General features: G+C 38.2%; 1 protein-coding gene across 4 annotated transcripts in view; it reads right to left on the bottom strand.

Moving 5' to 3' along the window:
* ARHGAP15 (Rho GTPase activating protein 15) overlaps positions 1-20,901 on the bottom strand; it is a 332,778-nt gene that overhangs the window by 255,606 nt on the left and 56,271 nt on the right. For all 4 annotated transcript variants that reach the window (XM_035331541.1, XM_035331544.1, XM_035331542.1 and 1 more), the window contains 2 exons: positions 18,509-18,596; positions 11,768-11,857 (listed from right to left, as the gene is read on the bottom strand). In XM_035331541.1, coding sequence (XP_035187432.1) covers positions 11,768-11,857; positions 18,509-18,596 — 178 coding nt within the window. The remainder of the gene's footprint in view (positions 1-11,767; positions 11,858-18,508; positions 18,597-20,901) is intronic.

Below are 20,901 nucleotides of genomic sequence, written 5' to 3'. Positions count from 1 at the left end.
TGTAATGCAATGGTGAAAACACGTTCCTGAAGCCACAGCCGTATTGCTCTGCCATTGTTTTCCAGCAGAACTTGCATTTCCAAACTTGGGAATTCCCATCAGTCTGTTTGACAGAATTTTCCTGCTTTTTCTCAGAAGGTGTGCATTTTTCAAATACCAGCACCACTACAGAATTTCCCAGGAGTAACAGCTTGGCTTGAGGGACTCTTATTCAAGAGCCTCAGTTCCAAAAAAGCCATTTGAAACAGAAGAATCAAAACTGATGATTTACATTCTATATTTCAAAACAAAACTATAACCAATGCATTTCAAAATATTGCTATGATTATTTTCTACAGGCAGATAAATTGCTGGATGTCCTTACTTACGCACTGGTTGGCAATTCTGTGAGCACTAAACAAAATGTTTATTTTATTTTCGATTGTGAATATAATTATTAAAAGTGTGATTCCAAATCCAAATCATTGGCAAAAAAAAAAAAAAAAAAAAAAAAAAAAAAGAAGGAAAAAAAAAGAAGACAGGAAAGAAATATAAAGAAAAGAGGGGGGTATATTTCAGCTCCATTAAGACAGGAAAGAAATATATAGAAAAGAGGGGGGTATATTTCAGCTCCATTACAGTGTTCTCCCAGCCCAAAGGAAGAGGTGACAGAGGCACACTCCCCAAGGTGTGAGCAGCTGACTCTGCCCCAAGGGAGGGACAGAGCAGCCCAAGGGCAGGTGACAAAGCTGGAGGCCACAGCAGTGTCCACTGAGCCAGCCTGGGGCTAAGATGCAACAAACCTCAGGAAATTTCTCTCTGCAGTCGTGATGCCTTTCTCCAAAACACATTTTTGCACCTCTCTCATTTCAATATGTTTCCCCCCTCCTCTCCTCAGGATGCTTAAATAAGAATCTGTGTTACTCCAAAAGACAGGGATTATTTTCTGAATAAATTGTGCTTTTTCTTTATAATCTGTGCACCGTGACCTTTCCTTCTCCAGTCACTCCTACAATAAAAGCCAGCAGATATTATAAGCTGTTGAGAGTCGTAATAAAGTATTCAAACCATGGAGAAAGAGACAGCTCTTTTCCCTGACTCCCACATTCACACCCCAGAGTTCCTATTTGCAGCCCCTCAAACACGCAGCTTGGGCTCTGCTAGACAAGGACAACTTCGCATAGGCTTTGCCCTGTCTGCTCAGAGAGAGAAACACATGCACGGTGCTACGTATACCTGCACAACTGGGTAAGATCTACCCCCGGAGTAAAGCTGGAGAGTCTGGATAAGTCACTGTTGTAGCATCAGTGTAGTATCAGTCTTGTTACTCTCAGTGAAAATCTAGTATTTATGGTTTCTAGCAGTAGCCCTGTACTGTGACAAAATACTGGGCTGAGAATGGGAGTTGCGACCATAAGTAAAAAGAGAAGCAAAATGAAACCATCCTACATTTATATAAGTGCTGCAGATGGGGTATTAAAATGGAGAAATATTGGTTATTCCTCCACGACACCTGCTTTCTGTCATTTTAACTTTGCCACGGATGAATTATGTGCTTGTTTCTACATTAATTCGAGAGATTCAAGATAATCTTGGGCTCTGTATAGCTCATGATTAAAAAAATACCCAATTTTCATCGTTTTTCAGCACTGGAAGCGTTTGAAGCACAGGTCTGCTTAGTCCATCTGAGAGTTTGGCATTTGGTGGTAACAGGTTATTTCAACAGCTCAGGTTAAAAGCCTTCCACTGAACTATGCAGTATCAATGCAATTCATCTCAGCCCATAACAGATGACACATTCAATAGAATATGTAAAGTATGCCTCCACCTAGTGATGACTATGTACAAATAATAGAAAATAATAATAATTCTCTTATTTTAGAGAATCTTACTAACGTGATTCTACTTTCATAAATAACGATGTGCTCTTACACAAATATTCATTTAAAAAAACAGGCACTTTTCATCCTGAAAAATTAGTCTGAAGTCCAGTCTGTAAAAGTTTACCTGCAAACTCTGACTTAAGGGGGCCCTTGACACAGTCTGGGTTTCAAGCATGTTAAAATATTAAACAATAATGTATTTGTAGCAATCATGTCTAGAACCAGAAAAACAAAACAAAGAGAAAGAGAGGCTGATTGAAGTGCTGGGATTTTAAGTGTTAAAATTATCTGATAATTTAAGTTAGGTACTCTACATCTCTACATAAACGAAATGGCAAGCAAACCACATCTCTTTGCAACTTTGTTTGCCAAATAAAATATTTTCTGAGCTTCTTGGATCACCCTGTTTTACAGATGCAATTACATGAAATCCCTAGGAATTTATCTCACTCCAAATTTGACAAAAAGCAATGAAAGAAAAAAAGAAATAAATAGAGATATATGTAATTAAAAAATGCAAGAATTCAAGCCCCTACATTCAAACTCAAGTTTTTAACAACTCTCATAATACAATACAAAAATATCCTATAAATGGGACCAGTTGGAGGTGCATCCTTAAAATCAATAAGCTTGAAGAGGAGGTTTCAAAAGGGAGGGTCCCTTATCAGAAATGTTCTTCTGAGCTTTCCTTTCATTTGTACCATCTGGGTACAAATGGCTTAAATGTCTTCTCTGTCTACCTTAAATGTCTTCTCAGGCTGACTACACTTGTATTACCATTTCAAAAAGTCTCCCCATCCCATTAGTGGTCCATGAATCACAGCCTAAGAATGACTACTGGCCTGAAAACAGAGGTAGGTTTTCTAACAGAAAGGGCAGGTCACGATTTGCATCTCTTCCACTGCATTCAAATTGCCTGCCATTGTCCATTTAACACCTTGAAACATCCCAAACCATCCTGTTCCCAAAGAATGTCAGCTATATAAATCACTCCCACACAAAAATGTGAATCCCTACCATATCGTCTGGCATCCCTTTGTACACAAATGCGAGGTGCTGCCTTTCAGAGAGAGGACAGCCAAGGCTCCCCGTGCCCAGCCAACTTTAAATATCTGCCTCACTCATTAAAGAGAAACACTAAAATGGAGTACAGTGACTTAGCCAAGATTTTAAAAAATGTAGTGGCTGAATACAGAAATACCAGCACCAAACATGTAAACAAGTCAGATTTGATTATCTCTGAGTGAGTTCATTTAGGATTCATTTTTCTCTTTGTTTTTCAAGAGTTTGATAAATTAAGGGAACGTGTGCAATGTTTGGGCACATATCAAGACTTTTTTTTTTTTTTTTTTTTTAATATTTAACTTACATTAAGAAGGCTGCAGAAATCGTAATGCTTTTAAAATAATTTATTTATTTTCACTCAGGAGAATCAAGCAAACCTGAAGAATTACAGAAGCAGGAAATCCAGGCTCCTTACACCTTTCTGCACTCCCTCTTGGCTGCTGATTGCCAGGTGCATGAAAATAGCACTGGCCCCACTTTGTGAGGCACCAGGTGCCCCACGTCAGGGCTTTATCACGGTCCCCAGACTGGGTATCTGCAGAACTAATTCTCCTTAGGTGCTTTACCTCGAAGAAACCTGTCCGAATCCGCTTACCGTTTCCCTACCAGAACCCAATCCCCGCTTCACAACATCAAACCACCACCGCATGCATAATTTAGAGATCGCAGGTTTACGGCAGCGCTCCTCCTTCCTCCGCCAGACGTTACCTCATTTAGCAACCGGCGAAACCCAGCCTTAATAGCACAACCCATTTCCCCCCCAGAAAGGTGCCTAGGAACCGGTGGGCAGCCACCACGGCCGCCCTAGGCCCGCGGCGCGGCCCGCCAGGCCGCCCGCCATGCGACGCCAGGCCAGGCCGCGCGGCCCACCGGGCCGCCTCGTGCGCTGCCCACGAGATGGCAGCAATATGTTTATGAATAATGCAGCAAGAGGCTGCAGCCCACTGCCATTTCGCATGCGAGCCACCAAACGCGCCGCGTTTCTTCAGCTGAGGGGGAAATTTTTTATTTATTTATTTTTTAAAATCAGCTGAAGGATGAGAGGAAAAATAAGCTGCTCCACAGCCGCGCTTTGGTTGCGGGTGAGCTGGCCAGATTGCTTTTTTCCTAAGGTTCTGCGTTATCCAGCGCACAAAGTGCTTCTTGTGCACTCGCCTGTCTGTCCAGGCCCTTCTGCTCGGCAGTGCTTCTGGCCCTGACAAAATTATTGCACATGCACATTAAGCATTAACTGCTGTTACGTTTTATTTTTGCAACGCAGAAAATGCCTGTGGCTTGAAATAAATATTTTCTTTTCTGATGGACAAATAACATCTGCACTTCTGAAAGCTGCAGCGTAGCTGTCAAGAGCTAAGTGATTCACATAATTTCTTAAGAAGCACATGTGTATGAGCATACACAGACACTCGTACCTCTCACAGTCACTCGCATATCAGCGCTTACATCCGTCAAAAGACGGCCTCTTAAAAAAGTGCAGCGAGCTATTATTATAATCATTTTTGGCAGACACGGCTATGTACACATAATGTCAGATTTGGAGAATGTGTTTTTCTTTTTTTCTTTTTTTTTTTTTTTTTTTTTTTTTTTCTTTAATCAGCCTGATCTTCACAGAATACTGGCCTGCTTTCCACTTCGATTCTGGAGCTCTGCAGGTCTGAGTGAGACCCCGAGCTCTGCAGTGCCGCAGGAGCTGCTCGCCCTGGATTTTTTCACAGCCTTTAGCGAGTGCCGCGGCAGAGGCGATCTGCAGCACTGCAGGGAGGCACCAGGCCGGTAACATCTCTCTTGATCCAAATCTCCTATTGCCTTCTCAAGACCTCTGTGAGTTGTTCAAGTTACACCTCTCACGTGATTTTTTCCAATGCAGTGACATTTCCATGAAATTTTACATGACACAATTATCAGGAAAAAAAAAAAAAAAAAAAAGGAAACTAGCTAACAGGATATCAAATTGCTAATCAACTAAAGTTCTATTGAGAATTTGTAATCTTTTTGAAGCTAGTCGGTTATGCCAAAAAAAAAAAAAAAAGCATATCAGAGAAGTGCCTTCACTATTTTGTTTCAGGACTAACTTTTTCACATTATTAGTAACTCCGTGAATGGGATTTTTATTTATTTTTTCTTTAATAAAAAGTTATAAGAAGCAGAAAGCCAAAGAATTGCCTGTCCTGATGTTGCAGTCACAAAATAGATGAGGTCTTTGCTGACACCAGAAAAAGTTTTGTCTTACCCAAAAGTAGAGACAGGAAGCACAGAAATGAAAAAAAAAAATACGTTAGCTAGTTTTGTAGCCACGTTATTTTATCTGCTCAACATGCCAGTTTTATGAACACAGCTGCACTGCTTGGCTTTTCATTCATACTGTTGCTTTGTAGAGACTGAAGTCTTCGCTTTCCCAAACCCTTTAAAGGCACAGAGTTGTCAAAGTCCAGTGTCTTCCTATTTCATGCCCTGAGAAAATATTGCCTATTTTCCTGTTTGAAATATAAAGCACAAACATTTGGGGACATATTGTGTATATATATATATACATATATATATATATATATATATACATACACACACACACATATATGTATACATATATATATAAGTTTTCATGTTTTCTATGTTTCTCTGAAGCTCTAGTTTCAGTTTCTTTCTACTGTTTTCATATGTATTAAATCCAAGGTGTTACAGTCTAGCTGTTTCCATCATCAGGTAAAAAGCTTTGTTGTCACTGCTTGTACTATAGGACTGCTGAAGTAAAAAAAAATATTTTAAATGAATATGAAATGAAATGACTGAAGCATTGGTGAGAGAAGGAAAACACACTCATTCACTTAGGACAGTTAAAGCCCGATCATTGCTCACATAGCACTCCTGAAACGAGGATGAAACTAGGTATCGCATAACTTATGTGAGTGCCCAAGGCTCTAAACTATTTCTTATACTGGACTAGATGACAATCTTTTTCTCTCTCAGGTGGAGCTTCTAATTCCCATGCGTTTTAGTAACTCCTTAGGAACAGCTACTGTCAGGTAAACTGATTGCCATTAAATCTGCCCTTTTATTAGGAAAAGCAAAACAAAACAACTTTCCCAAGTATCTATAAACGCCTCTCCTCTTTATCACCTTAAAATGAAATGTCATGCTTAAATCTTCAGGAGCCAGATCTGTAATGTTTACAACGCATATTGCGAGCAATTTTTTATCATCTCCAAAACTTTCCCCATGATCACGGCTACTTTTTTTGTGTGTTACGTACTCTCTTACTTTTCTTTTTTAATCAACAATAAAACTAAGTATAGAGGAATGCAATGAAAACACAGCTCTAGTGTTGTTCTAATCTAACTTGTCTAGTGATTAGTTGCGTAAGATCCTGAGCAGTTTTCAAGCTATACCAGTGGATTCCAAAAACAAAGATTGTGATCTGTACTGCTCGACACACAACATTTGGGGCCTTAAGGAAGCAAGGCAATGAGCTACAGAAAGCATGGCTTCGTTTGCAACTTCTGGCTTAAAAGAAATGAAAAGGTAACAGGGCAATTAGTAGGCATTAATAAAGAGGCTCTTTTTCAACAGATGTAAATCAGAAGTGATTCCAAAAATGTCAGAGCTACACTATTGTGAAAGTAGAGTAAGAGTCAGGTCCCAGAATCCTGAAATTAGTAAAAATGTATATATTTCAAGTGTCCACTATCCGCAGCTATGACTCTGTGCTTTGGATGCATCTATGCCAAATCACAGGAAGTATTATGTGGCTTTCTTAATGAAAAATATTAAGAATAAAGAAAAGAATACATTCGCAGTTCTTGTTGTATTTAGGCTATAACGTAAAATAATTGATATGTAGAAGGTCAGAAGATTGTCTGTATCCATCCATTAGACTTTAGTGAGCATTTGGCAGGTCAGTAAGGTAAGTCAGTATCAAGACAGCAGGAAGAGGGAAAATTAGAAACAACGCAGAGGCCATTGCACATTGCTGCATTCAAGATCTCCCAGTTATCCCAGTAAAAATACTGCAATTCTTACATAAAAATAAACACTTGATGATTAAGATGGTGATTAAGACCACTTCTTGGTGGTTGTTTTATGTTTGTTTGGTGTTTTTTTTTTATTATTATTTTTTTAAAACTAATTATAAATGTATTATGTTTGCTATTTAAAGAACCTCTCACACCAGCTAATAACTGTGTGATGCGGCTAAGTTTTTTAATTAGGCAATGATATATTCAGGTCCCTGTGACAGAAATTAAACACAGTCATAGCACTAGCCTCCAGAAGCAGACAAAATGCTATATACAGGCTTTTTTTTTTTTTTTTTTTTTTTTTTTTTTTTTTTTGTAAAATAGCAGCAAGCCCTAAGCAGCAGTTTAATGCACATCTAACTTAAAGCCAGCAAAGGTTACTGTGTGTTCTTGTATGAGCTGCAGACGAGCACTCTGAGCCTCAGGAGGCAGAACTCCAGGGACAATTTGGGCTGGGGAACAGGCTCCAGCTGCTGATAAGGACCACCAGAAGCTGCACATCCATCCAAGTGCAAGGTGCCTTCCCTAGGTTGGCCTCCTCTATGCAGCACTTGCATTTAAAACCATCAAAAGAAATCCAAATACCAATACCAGTCGAAACCTCTCCTACATTCTCAGTGCTTCCTCTTGAGAGATCATGAAAAAGAAAATGATCCCTCTCATGGCAAAAAGTGGAGACTTAAAAGATCTCTGGGAGGCATCCAGATCCTATACTAATTCCACAGTGTGTAGAACAAAATAGTCTGTAATTCAGATTATGCTCATGGGCAAGCTGGAATAGCTTCAAGGACAAGGGAGTTGCCCTAGATCAGTGCCATAAATGTTATTATATAGGAAACAGGTGCAAGATAAATTCTTTCATATTATACAAAGGTACAGTTGTACTTTCGGCTATCTCGCTGTTGAAATACTGTATTGTATACTGTAAACACAGATTTCTCTACTTGTAAAATACATTTATAATTCTTAGTTGCACATGAATGAGTAGCCCCTTACAGCTGAAGTTTATAGAAATAAAAACCAACATCACACCAGACCCCTGGGAAGAGCCAGGGCATCAAACTCCAGAAACTTTGCATATGAAATATTCCTAAAACATGAACTCGGTAAACAGGAAAAAAATATCAGTAAAGAAACTAGAATATGTCTGTTATTTAAATAAATAGGGTTATTAAGAGAACAGAGCTGCTTCACGAATTCACGAGTATGCTGCTCGTGACCTTTTATTGCACTCTTTACCTCTCTCCAATTTTTCCTTTTCTTTTTGAATTACCCAAAAGAAATCTTCCCAAACCTCTTCAAGAAAATAGTCTGCAGCCACAAGACTTTGTGCTAATGAAGCTCCAGGACAGCAAAGCCAGAGGTCAAGAGCACATCTTCTACAACGTCTCGGCTGAATTTGAAATTAAAAAGAGCTTCTTGATTTAGACCTAAGGATGTGTAAAGCAAAGGAAGGAATAAACTCCAGTGGAAAAAGTTTACTAGAAATAAAAAACAATGAATATTGAGAAATTCTGTAAACTAATCTAGCTTCTGATGTCTCAGCAACCACACTAGTACTGACTGCAAAGTAGCCCATTGTGTTATTTTCTTCTTTGGTAAGTGGTATCAAAATGTACCTATCCAATATAAAATTAAACCAAAGAAAGGCCAGAGGAGAATACCAGAGCGACATAGGCACTGTTCCTGTTCCAGTTGCTGACTGACAACACTGCCATCCCTTAACATGGTTTTATTTAGTTATTACAACCATCTCTCTGTAAATGACACTTAGGATTATTTAAGATTATGTTGTAATCCTTTTAATCCTCAGTGCTTTAAATTTCAGGCTAAACACCAAAGAGCAAACTAGCACTTAGCAGAAATATTTAAAGCATGTGATTTGAACATAAATCTTCTTTTATTCACCACTCCTCTGATGAAGACCTAGTGTATCACGTCATTCAGCCAGTGAGAACAAACAGCACGGTATCTCACAGCAAACTGCTATGTTTCCCCACATCCTGCAAAGCTGTTTCTAACCAGTTCCTTTCCTTGGTGCTAGCTATATCATCAACAAAATAAATGAAGGAAAATCAGAAGGTTATATTTCATGATATGCATATTTTTGGTTACTATTAAGGAAAACTTGAAGAAAGAAAAAAAAGGCTAATATGTTCATCAAGAACAGAAATATACTGCATGCACAAATTGGATAGTGTGAAAGGCAGATCAGGCTTATCCTGTTAAACAGGGAGTAGCTCAATTAAAATGAATGGAGTAACACTGCTGAAAACCTCATGATCAAGACCAGAAACCCAAATCTTCCTGCCTGAATATCATTTACTTGCAGTTTCTTCCTTTCCCCCCCCCATCGATCATGTTTCCAATTAATTTTCTTTATGATACTCCTGTACTCCATCTTCTTGTTACCATCCATTAACTGTCATATGCTTAGATTTTAAATTCCAGATTTCCTTCTTTTTCTTCAAACCAAAATCTCAATAGTCATTTTCTGTTTCTAATCTATAATTCATGAACTCAAATTGAACACCCAGGCTAAATCAAACTCAAAATTCGGCATCTACGCCTAGTACAATACATTAGCAGAAAGCAACCATTGCTCTGTTTGGATCAGAAAGTAATGCTTTATTGGTCAGAAAGTAATGAAACAAAAACCCACCAACCATGCTTTGTTGCCATCCTTTGAAGATATGACCATACTTATTTCTGATCATTCCAGAGTTAGTCAGCTGATGCATTTAATCAGATAGCAATGCAATGCATCTATATTTAGGTCACATACACGAAAAAAAACACTACCACCAACAAAAAATTCCAGCTCCCAAGTTCTATTCATCTGAACAGATCTATGATTAAGTTGACATATATTATCAATCTTATTCCCATCCATTTGAATAAACAGAGCATCAGAAGTTCTTCCTGCAATATTCAGTATCCAGGTACAAACTGACCTCTCCGCTTCCGAACTCGCCTTGGATTTCCTCCAGGCTATGTCATAAATCTTCACTCACTCTCTAGTCCCCTTCCCACTCTATCTGCTCGTGTAGCACCACTCTCCTTCAGTCCTTTCCTTTCCCAAAATGTCACCACTACTGATGCCAAAGCCTTCTCCTCTTTCGCTCTTACCATCTGGCATCATCTTCTTGTAGCTCTCTGTCTAAACAATGCTCCATCCCTTTTCAAAATGTGTCTTAGCATATGTCCTTCCTCCCATGCTTTTACTTCTTAATGTCTCTCCCACTCACTTATTGGCTTGATGAAGACATGTTTTAATGGGTTCAAACAGTAGTGCATGAGTTTCCTTTCTCACATTATTCTGATTCAGTGGAGTTACACCTCACACTAAGAGAAGTGAGAAGAAAATACATTGCAAGTCTTCATACAACTAGTTTTGGTAAATCAATAACAAAGCTTCATTTGTCTTTGCGTTGGAAATGTATTAGCTTCAGTGAATCACCTCTCTGATACACATTTCCAAACAGAAATTTTGCTTACTGTGAAATGAGAAATAAACCCTACAAGCTCAGAAGGCTTGTCAGCGTGCTCAGGGGGTTGCAGGATTGAAGGCTAAGGTTATACTTAATCGCTTTGCAAGCGAAAAAGCTGAAGATTGACAGCAAAACCATAATATTTATTTTAAAAATACCTAGGAAATGACAAAGCTCCAAGTGTTCTTTCAAGACAACCTGAAGGATGTGGGGGGTAAGTCTATCTTGAAGATGAAGAATATTTCTAAATATTGCATGCGCTTTGGAAAGATGTCTAGAAAAATAAACCTTGAAAAAATCTCTGTAACACCCAGTTGACCTGAATAGGTTTCTCCTCGAGAAGCCGAGTACAATCCCTTGAGGGGTTTTGTGTGTGATGGTTAAACCCCAGACCCAGACACAGTTGGTTCCCCCAGCACATTTCAGTCGGTGGTGATGCAAAAGGACTATCTGATAGCTAACAGTATCTTGACCCTGGCATGTTTGCTTCTGTGCCTCTCTTCCCTTTATAGTTTACATTGTTAAAATCTTAGTGTTAGAACTCTGGGAAACAACTCAATTCATAAAGAATAGCATGTTGATGTGGCTTGATGCAACTTTTAGTGAAACCAAAAAAAAAAAAAAAAAAACACTCTTTCTTCTGATATTCATGGAAGTTGGATTAAGTCCCAAAATTGAAAATGTTGCATTAAACTCTTTCAGCCTCCAGATCCTGGAATGTTAACCTTACAATAACACTCTTCTCATCCTTTCATCATCTAAGGCCTTGATCCTCCCTTTCAATTCAATGGGATTTAGATGTAGTAATTAAATAATATTATTTTCCATGAATGAATAGACCTGTGAGAAACATACATCTTTCTATGCTGGCCCTGACAGAGGCAAGCTTTTACCATCTTCCCCTCCCCGAAATGAACCTGGGTCATCACCGTCTGAGCACCCTGAACAGCAATAAAAATAAACAGAGTAACCGCACTGTGTTGGAGCAATGCTTGTGTAAGCAGTTTGAAGAAGTTGTGTTTATGGAAGTCCTTTAGGTCAAGATTCTAGGCCTGAACCCAAAGCAATTACCTACTAAGTTTTAAAAACAAATTGAATACAGAGCATTAATCAATAAATCAACAGGTTCTCAAGTGGTTGGGAGACTCAGTCATCAGAAATCCTTCCCTTGGAAAAATAGTAAACCGACGCTTAGTAAAATGCTGCGCTCCTGTATTAGTAGGAAAAATGCTGTATTATATCAGTCTCTAGTTATTAAAATGAAGGAAATAAAACCTACCTCTTAGCTCAACAGATTCTACACTTAAATGAGCAATGAAATGCACGCATTGCCTCTTACCTGAAAGACGTTCTTTCTGCTGGATTTCTCTGGGGTCCACTCAATCTGAGCACCACACAAATCCACACACTCAGGTTTATATCCTGGCTTCTGCAAAGAACAAAATAACTGTGAATGTGACCTGATTTTCCACAAGTGGACAAGATCACATAAAATAAGAATAGATCAAGTTCAAGTGAAAGATTATTGTAGCGCAGCTGCAGGTATTACCAAAGAGTTCATTATTCCCTTAGGTAACCACTCCCCAGGCGTGCTACCTCAGAAATACAGTTCTTACACTACATACATAACTCGAAATATAGTTAGATGTTTTGTTTTTTAAAAAATCGTCTCATACGCAGGAGACCAAAACACAAATGCATGCATGTTGACCAGAGTTTTTTAATTGCTTACTTTGCAAAACCTCGGGAAAAGTCATCATTTCAAGATAACGTTCTGTGGGTTTTCCAGCTACAAATTAAAACTGATGCAGCTGGAAGTGACAGAAACTGGACGAGAACCTACATCATCCTATCTGTAAAACAAGCTATGTCCTTTCTCCGAACATACTATTATTTCTAGCTCATTAAAAAAATTAAAAAGAAAAAGGAAAGAAAGCTTTGAGGGCATCTGTGCCACTCGGAAAGAGCTCAACACTTAAGGCTAGCTCCACATAGTCTGCTACTTTGCGATGTCAGTCCACACATCCCTGAGTGACATTGCTGTGCCTCCCCAGCTCCTCCATATGGATGCAAATAATTCAAAGAGCAGATTTGTTTGCCTGTACCATTTATGTTCCTGGGAGCTGGTGTAAAGCACAATTATCTTCATTTGCCACCTAAGCTCCTTCTTTAGGGACTTTGCCCGTTGCAGCAGTTTTGGCAAAGCCCTTTTAGTTTGAAGTAGCCTTCATAGATGAAACCTCAACTGCACATCCCAAAGAACAATAAAAACGCTACCATTAACTACCAAATGCTACCACTAATAAGTCCCTTTTAGTAAGATTTGGAGTAATATCAACACAAGGTAATTAATCAGCTTGATGCATCTATTTTGCTCCATTGTTCTTAAGACGTTTTACCTTAAAAAAAATAAAAAAAGGCATTGGTGACTTAACAGAAATGACAGTGGCCAGTGCATCATTAACCAAATAATCAGCTTTCCAAAGATTGCTCACTGAATTTCTCTGATGTTGTTGTTAAAGGATAAAAAAAAGTGTGTGCTCTCCAGGGTGCTTTTGGATAGAAAAGGGTCTATTTAGGATAAAAGAAGTGGAGTAAGAAATCCTGGTCAAGTAATTTGCAGCCATAGTTTCTGGCATCTTTCAGTACTGGAGTTGTAATTATGGCCTCCATTTGCCAAACCATAAAACTACCATGGTTCAGTTCTTCTCAAACTGACAGTCCATGTCTTTGTTCCTTTTCATTATTTTTTTTTTAAATACAAAAATGTTATTCAAAGCAGGAAGATGTTCTTGCGGCTAAACCACTGGAAGAGGAGGGTTTGGATTTTTTTCCCCAGCTCTGCCTCAGACTTCCTGCCTGGCCTCTGACAAGAGCTTAATATTTCTGAATTATAATAACAGATCCAAACTGCAAAATTGGTACTTGATTTTTCAAAGATGAGTCTGCAAAGACCTGAACAAAGAAGGCAGCTTTACTCAATCAACAGAAAAAAAAAAAAAAGTTTTGGAAACACATAATGAGAAGAAAAGAAGATTAAAAAAGCACAGACAAAAAGCCAGGAAATAGTTTCTTGATAGGGAAAGATACTGGGTACAGAGTGTCTTCTTCTGGAAAACTGCCATGACATTTCATACTGATGTGAGAAAAGCCACAGGAAGCACATCCATCAGTGGAAGTTTTGCAGAAGATGGGATGGTGAACTCTAGAAGATTTTAACATCTTTAATTTCTATGGTTGTACAAAAGTATAGGTAGCTGTAGAAATTGGACTCGGTGCACTCAGGTGCACACACAGATTGATTTGCTGTTGCTGTAATCTGGAGCTGGTTTACTTCTCAAGCTTTGCAATAAGGAGAAGAAAGGGGTAAGGATGTGCATCTCCCTTTCCAGAAAGGATGGGATGCAATCTCAAGGTCTTGGAAAGATAAACACGCTTCTGCTATGTGCAAACAACTCAAAAACTTTTCTTTTGGTGAATTCAGCAATTCTGCCCACAACAAGATAGGAGGTGTCTGTGAACACCTTATGAGTCTCCAGGGTACGGCATAGTATACAAAGCCTCTGATGCAAACCACATGCAAAACCATCCAGATTCTTCAGTGCTGGTTGAGTATGGTGCCCTTCCTCAGCACCCGTGCAGTGGGAACTAATAATCCCTGCTTAAATCCATAGGGAACCGAGGAAAAATGCCTCAAAATTCACCCTAGCCTCAACTCTGTCCTGCTTCTTATTGTTTACTTCACCCAGAGATGCTGCAGGAGAGGAAGCTAAGGTTAGCATGAAAGCTTGAGTACTCTGCGTCCTTGCTTTGTGTTTCGCAGTCAGAGCAATTATGTTATATCAGTGTTGTTGGAGGGGGTTACGCTGTAAATTGATACAAGTGTCTGCTGCAATGAAATCTTCCACAACATGAATATGGATTTCAGCAGCATTTTCACTCACTAAATTACTTTGCAGATGGGCTAATAACCTGAGGTTAAAATAACCTCTGTTGAATAAACTATCTCAGGGAATAAACAGACTAGTTTTTCTTGGTCAGAAAGGCCAACTGGTAATAGAATTTAATGCTGGTAAGAAAGAGTGGGGCTGTGATCAGTTTAGATCACAATGTCCCTAATTTAAAATAAAAGGCAAGTTGTATTCTTATGGGCACTAAAAACACATCAAAAGCATGACCATGAATGATCAAGACAGGAACAAAAAGATACTAATTTAGCTACATGGGATCCAAACTTGTATTTTCAGCAGTATTTATAAACAAGCACATATTCTGAGTCTCTCCTCTGTGTGCATTAATGATCATTCTCTCTATTACTCATAGAGAAACCAGGTATTAGCACTACCTTCACAAGGAAGCTATGGAACCCAGTCTTCTCTGAGCAAATTAATAAGAAAGTTGTTGTTAGAGCAAGTCCGGTACCTACAGTTCTACAAAGGAACAGCAAAAACTGTTTTCAGATAGACTAGTTCTTTGAGTATAAATATTATGAAGGATTTGGGTAAATATAATTTTAAGTCACCTCTAAATGTTATCCTGTCATCAGAAGTGGTATAATTAGAACGTGCTTTCCTTTTCCTCTCTTGTTGCCTTTATTGTGAGCTATCATTCCTCTTATAATGATGCTGTCTTTTTTCAAATTTTCACTTCATGTACAGCATTTAATAATTAATTATTAAAGAATTAATATCTTTATAATACAAAGGAACATTAATCTTTTTGTTAAGTCACATCACTTTACTGCTAACAATAAAAATGCTTTGTTATAATTAATACTACAGTGAATGAACATTGTCTCTATTACATTAATTAATGGTTGAGTTCCCCTTTTTCCAAAACAAACTAAAGGAAAAATCAGTAAATAAATAATTTCTAATGAAGCCTTTTTGTATTTCCCTTCCACTATCAAAATTATATCTGGTTAAATGGTTTACCAAGGAAATAAACATTGCATTTGCTTTATCAGATGAGATCACCATGCCAGTTTAGCTTTATTTTGTATATAATTTATATAACTGTGTGAAATTTCAGTTTAGGAAAGAGGGTTGTGAGATTTTGAATAGTTAGCTAATGTTTTTTCTTCAAGTTTTTCATAATTTATTTACCATTGCATATAAGTTATATGCAATAGACAGAAAATTTAATTCGACTCACCTAGTGAACAATGAGTTCACATCCCCAGTGCTCAGATATAGTGTGGAATTAAAAAGAAAAGCTTTATTTTTCCCATAACAAACAAAAAAATTGGATTAATATATGCCTGTGTTCTTCCTAACACTAAACTGCACCCATAGGAGAGCTTTGGAGTTTGGTGTCTGTTCTGATCAGAAGAAACTCAAGCTAAAACTTGTGGGTGTTAGAACTGGGATAACGAGGGTGGCAGAAAGAGATGTGGATCAAGCCAGAGTGGCTACAGGATGTGCTGTCACTACACTAACAAGTTTGCATATCATTTATATGAATTAGTCTTTTCTAGAGAAAAATGATAGATAAATAAATAAATAGAAAAGTAGGGCTAAGAGGCAGTGGATGGGATCTCACCAATTATGGGCACAGGTGATGGAGTGATGAAGTGAGACTTCAGGGAAAGGGACTGACTTATCAGAAGATCCTTTCTTGCAACACATCCTAATTTTTGAGTTAAATAGAATGAGATCTTTAGAATTTTAGAATTGGAATATTTCAGGCAGGTCTCCTTCAGTATTTAAATCCTTAAACAGCTACTGGGAATTTTAACCATGTGGAGGAGTCTCAAAGCAGTATCAAACCTCCTGTGTGTTGAATTTCCACCAGTGCATTTATCTGCTAGGATTTGGGTGAGGGCTTGCAAGTACAGAGAAGAAAAGGTAGCAGCAACCAGAGGAAGCACAGTGCACTCAGGCAGTCCTCAATTAACAAAGGTTTTTGTCCCAGTTAGAGCAGTGTACATTTTTTCCCCCCAAATCCCACTCACAACAGTCAGAAACAATGCCTGAATTTCTCACATATCCTACCTAACTGGAACTATGCACTTCCAGTTTGCTAACTTTTCTTCTGCTATCTAACTGGTGCCAAAATCCAGTCTTGAAATGCAGAATTAATGGATGACCTGTCCTGGTGAAGCTTTGAAGTGCTGGTGAAATACCAACTATAATAATCCCGTCCTGCAGCAAATCGGACCTACAGATGAAGCTAATGCTTGTCGTTTAGCACCTCACCTCCACAGAAGTTCAAAGCAGCAATGGGCCTGAATGTATTTATGATACTGGTACTGAAAGCCTGAATGTGCAAGGTGCTTCTAGAGCTGGGCTAAGCAGCCCATATCCACGCTGGATTAATTAGAGCCAAGTGGCTCACAGCTGCATTGTATCATATCCTTCAGATGAGTACCAAAGACATTTTGCAATAGCTCTCCTCCTCCATCTAACTTGACCGTGACAATTTCTCCTCTGTCATTATATTAGGTTCTTTTTTTTTTTTATATGCCTTCTGAAAAGACAAGAACACATTTCCTCAAAATTGCCCATTTGGCAGCTTCCAACTTGCATTGCCAGAGGAGGAACATATTCTGGAGGTTGTTACTTGAACACAACTTGAGCATAACATGAATTAATTTCCCAAATACATTTATTCTATGACAACAGCACCCATCCAGCAGACAGAAACAGAAGACAGCTACCGAACTGTAAGACTAGCTTTAATAGATTTTAGACTTTTTTTTTTTTAAAAAAAAAAGCAGCCAATTCAACTTTAAGGAAAACAGATTATTTTGAAATATATATATATATATATATATATTCATGTTATGCTGTTTTCATGGCTTCAGAAAAATATTTTCCCACTGTACTGGCAACAACACAAGCAGAAAGCGTCAAATTTCATCTTTTACTTATTTTTGTTTCATCCTTTATTTTTGCTACAACCCTCACCTTTCCAAAAAGGTAAGGCATGAAATGGTGCCTTTTAAAGCTGATTTTATGGCAAGCAGTATTGGTATATCAAGAACATATAGGAAAAAAAAGGGGTGGGGGTATCACCTGCCATGGAAAAAATAGCTTATTGTTTGTGACTTCTGCCAAAGAGAGCACCTTTGTGGCCACCCATCACTCCAATGAGATATGGCAGGTTTGATCAAGCCTTGAGAGCCTTTCACAATAGGGCTTTGTCAAACCTGTCCCTTTGCTGCCCACAGTGTCATACATTTACCAAAATCCCCTTTTGTTGCCCACATTCAGGTTCATAGGCTCAAACTCCGCAGTAACTAGCACTGAAGGGATACATGCCATTATTGCTTGCGCAATGTAGCTGTCACATCTCCGAAGACTAAGATCAGTGGTGTTTCCTTGGGGCACAATAAAGAGGTACTGCAAATTTCACTTTGTAGTAACTACAGGCTACAGAAATTGCATTAGCTGCATTAGAGTGAGTCATAGAAATATTCAGGAAGGTTAGCGGGATATGGTAGATGTCACATTTATACTACGATAAAAAATCACTTTGCTAACTTAGTGTTTTCTGCTTTGGTAACACCCTATATTAAGGTGCCATTTATAAATAATTTATTATTATTTATTAATGTATAAGCCACTTTACAGGATGGTAGATAACAACTTAAATTCATGTATTAAAGATGCACATACATGGTTTAATACAATTTACATCTCACAATATCCTTTGCAACAGATTCTCATCGCATCATCTGTTAAGCATTTATTACTAATGCATTTTATAACATACTTTATAATACATTATTTGAGAAAGTAGCTGCATTTAGTGATCATTTTCATAAATAAGAATAAAGCATTTATAAATGGCACCTTAATTTAAAGTGTTACCTTCGCATTACTGGATAGTCACTCACCATTTGTCTCACTTTGAAATTATTCTCAAAATGCACCTCTTAATAAAGGACATTCTAAGTCCTATTTCTTCTCATACCCTACACCTGATTAAAAGTTTATCAAGGCATTTTCCTTTAGCTGCTCTCCAGTCTTTGAAGGTTGCCAGCTCAGCCAGAACTTGCCTTATTTGAACAGCAAAGTTTATATACTGAAGTAAAAGTTACAAAAAATCTGACTGTATTGGATGGTTGATTGCCTACCAGGTTGGCCAGTGCCGGCTGTTTGGATTCCTTGTAGAATTCCATTTTCCGAGCAGTAAGGACAATCCAGGACGTGGACCAGTTTTTCCTTTAAAAATAAAAAAAAATAAAAATATATACATTAGCAAGGTGTGCAAGCAGGTGGGTAAAAGATGCTCCATGTGTAGTCTTGTTTTTAATTATTTCATGACAGAAACAAAAGTGATCTAAACTCACTTTGGCAACAGTTTTCCACCAGTATTGATGGAGTTGCAGTATTCTAATTATGGTGTGAATGTGGCCTAAGAACAAAGCTTGAAGGCCTTCTTTCCCCTCATTCCTATTTTAAAGCCTCTCTATTCTCCTTTTCCACCAAGACGCCTTAACCACAGCAAAACAGTGGGATTATTCACACATGCTTAAAGTTCACATATGCTTAGAGTACTCCAATAGCTGCTACCCTTCTGGTAACTAGTATTTAAAATGGAACCAGGAAGGAAGAACTAAAGATAACATGATTTCAATCTGACTATATGGTGACCAAAAAAAGGGTCTATTCTGAAAGTTCCTAAATAGCTTCTCCTTTCTCAGAACAACAACAAAAATACAGGAGAGAAAGACGAGAAGAACAACATTTCAGAGAGGTTTAAGTTTCCATAAAACGTCATAAGTTCATAGTATAACCTTAAAGAGCTGGCAAACTGCAGGGGCCAGGGAGAAGAAACCAAAATACACACAAATACGTGAAACAGTGCGTTCCTGCACAGAAGAACATAACAATCAACTCAGAAGGAAATGATATTATAGATATTACACATAATGTGATATTTCAAATCACCACATAAACAAATAGATCTGGTCTAATAGAAAAGAAAAACTTGAGACTTTCATCTAAAAATAGTTGACTGATTTTGGGGTCATAGCATAGTTACCAAATATGTTAGTTACCAAAATGTTCATAACCCCAGTTTAATTTCTTTATGTGAATGCAAGTCACAAATCTGAACATTTTGGAACAGACCTGAGCATGTGTGTAACAAACAGGCTGCTTCACATGTAAGTTGTGGTTCCTTAAAAGGAGGAGCTGCCTGTAAGGACACCGTGGGCGCAGGCAGCTGTTAGAAATCCCTTTTCCTCATTTTTCTGTCTTTCCTGTCTCTTTGAGCTTTCTCTATATAAGTATCCCTAAGCAACTCAAACACGTTCATTTTTAATTCTAGCAAAACCTGGCTTTGTTAAGTTTAAAAGCCTGCCGGTCTTCCTTGGGATGCTCACTTCCAGATCCACCTCAAAGCTCCACTGCACTCAATATCCCAACACACTGCACATCAGGCGTAACAACAGGCTGCTTTTCTTTTAATGACCTTCCTATTTAACATGAAGAAGCATAACCAATGTTACAGATGAAGTCCTAATACCACTGACATTAGCAGAGGAACTTGTCTCACCTCAGTACAGCCAAGATTTCAAGTTGAAATATTTAATTCAAGGTGAACTGAAATCATCGCTAAAATACAGCCAACAAGTGGCAACAGTAGGGAAGAAAAAAAAAAAACTCAATGAAGGAAATAAAAGAGTTTGAAGAAGACAGGATTGTATTTTTAATGCTATATTAATGGGGACAAAAATAAAGAGATTGAGAAAGAGGCAGAGAGTAGAATTCTAGAGAAGTATCTGACCAGAACTGGGAAAATTCCCCCACTGTTTTTCAGTCACTTTGAAATCTTCAGCTAAATTTATTGTAACTAAAAAGGTGTATCCTTAGCTAAGGTGAACTATGTTTGTATCTAAGGATTGTGCATATTGAGACCAGTTCAACTTCAGCAAATTGTTTTTCACAGTATCCTCATGAAATAAGTGCTGTAGCCTGTAGCTAATGATCACCATCAAGTTGGTGAGTACCAGCTGCCCATTGCTAAGCACAGCCTCAGTTCTTAATCCCCGCCACAAGGTTTCTTTACTGACAGAGGCGTAAGTGGCCAAGCATGCCGTGTGCTGCTTTATACAGATTTTCCTATGAGTTGGATATCCTGGATAAATATGGATTACTAAAGGATTTTAAATCCGTAGTACAAAGCTTAGATTCAGTACCCAGTTTACACCAAATGCTTGACATACGCTGTGGAGACGAAGGTTTCAATGGCACCTCTCCTTCAACTAGCCAGAACATTGCTCGCTCCAGCTATTTGTGGGGCGAGTTTTTCTAGCTGAGAAATAAAAACCAGCAGCTGTTTTGAGGTCCCAGACTTGCATGCAAACTTCTTAGAAGATTTAAATTTCTGATCAAACTGGGAAGTTTGCCAAAACATTAAAAGATTTCACGTCGACCTAGATCCCATTCAAGAACAACACAGCTCTGTTTATGGTTTTGAAATAAGGAGTTAACAATAAAGAACTAAAAAGTCAGTGGTAGG

The sequence above is a fragment of the Oxyura jamaicensis genome, chromosome 7 (assembly GCF_011077185.1).
Source record: "Oxyura jamaicensis isolate SHBP4307 breed ruddy duck chromosome 7, BPBGC_Ojam_1.0, whole genome shotgun sequence".
In the NCBI taxonomy this organism is placed as follows: Eukaryota; Metazoa; Chordata; class Aves; order Anseriformes; family Anatidae; genus Oxyura; species Oxyura jamaicensis.
This window is presented reverse-complemented; position numbering and strand designations above follow the sequence as displayed.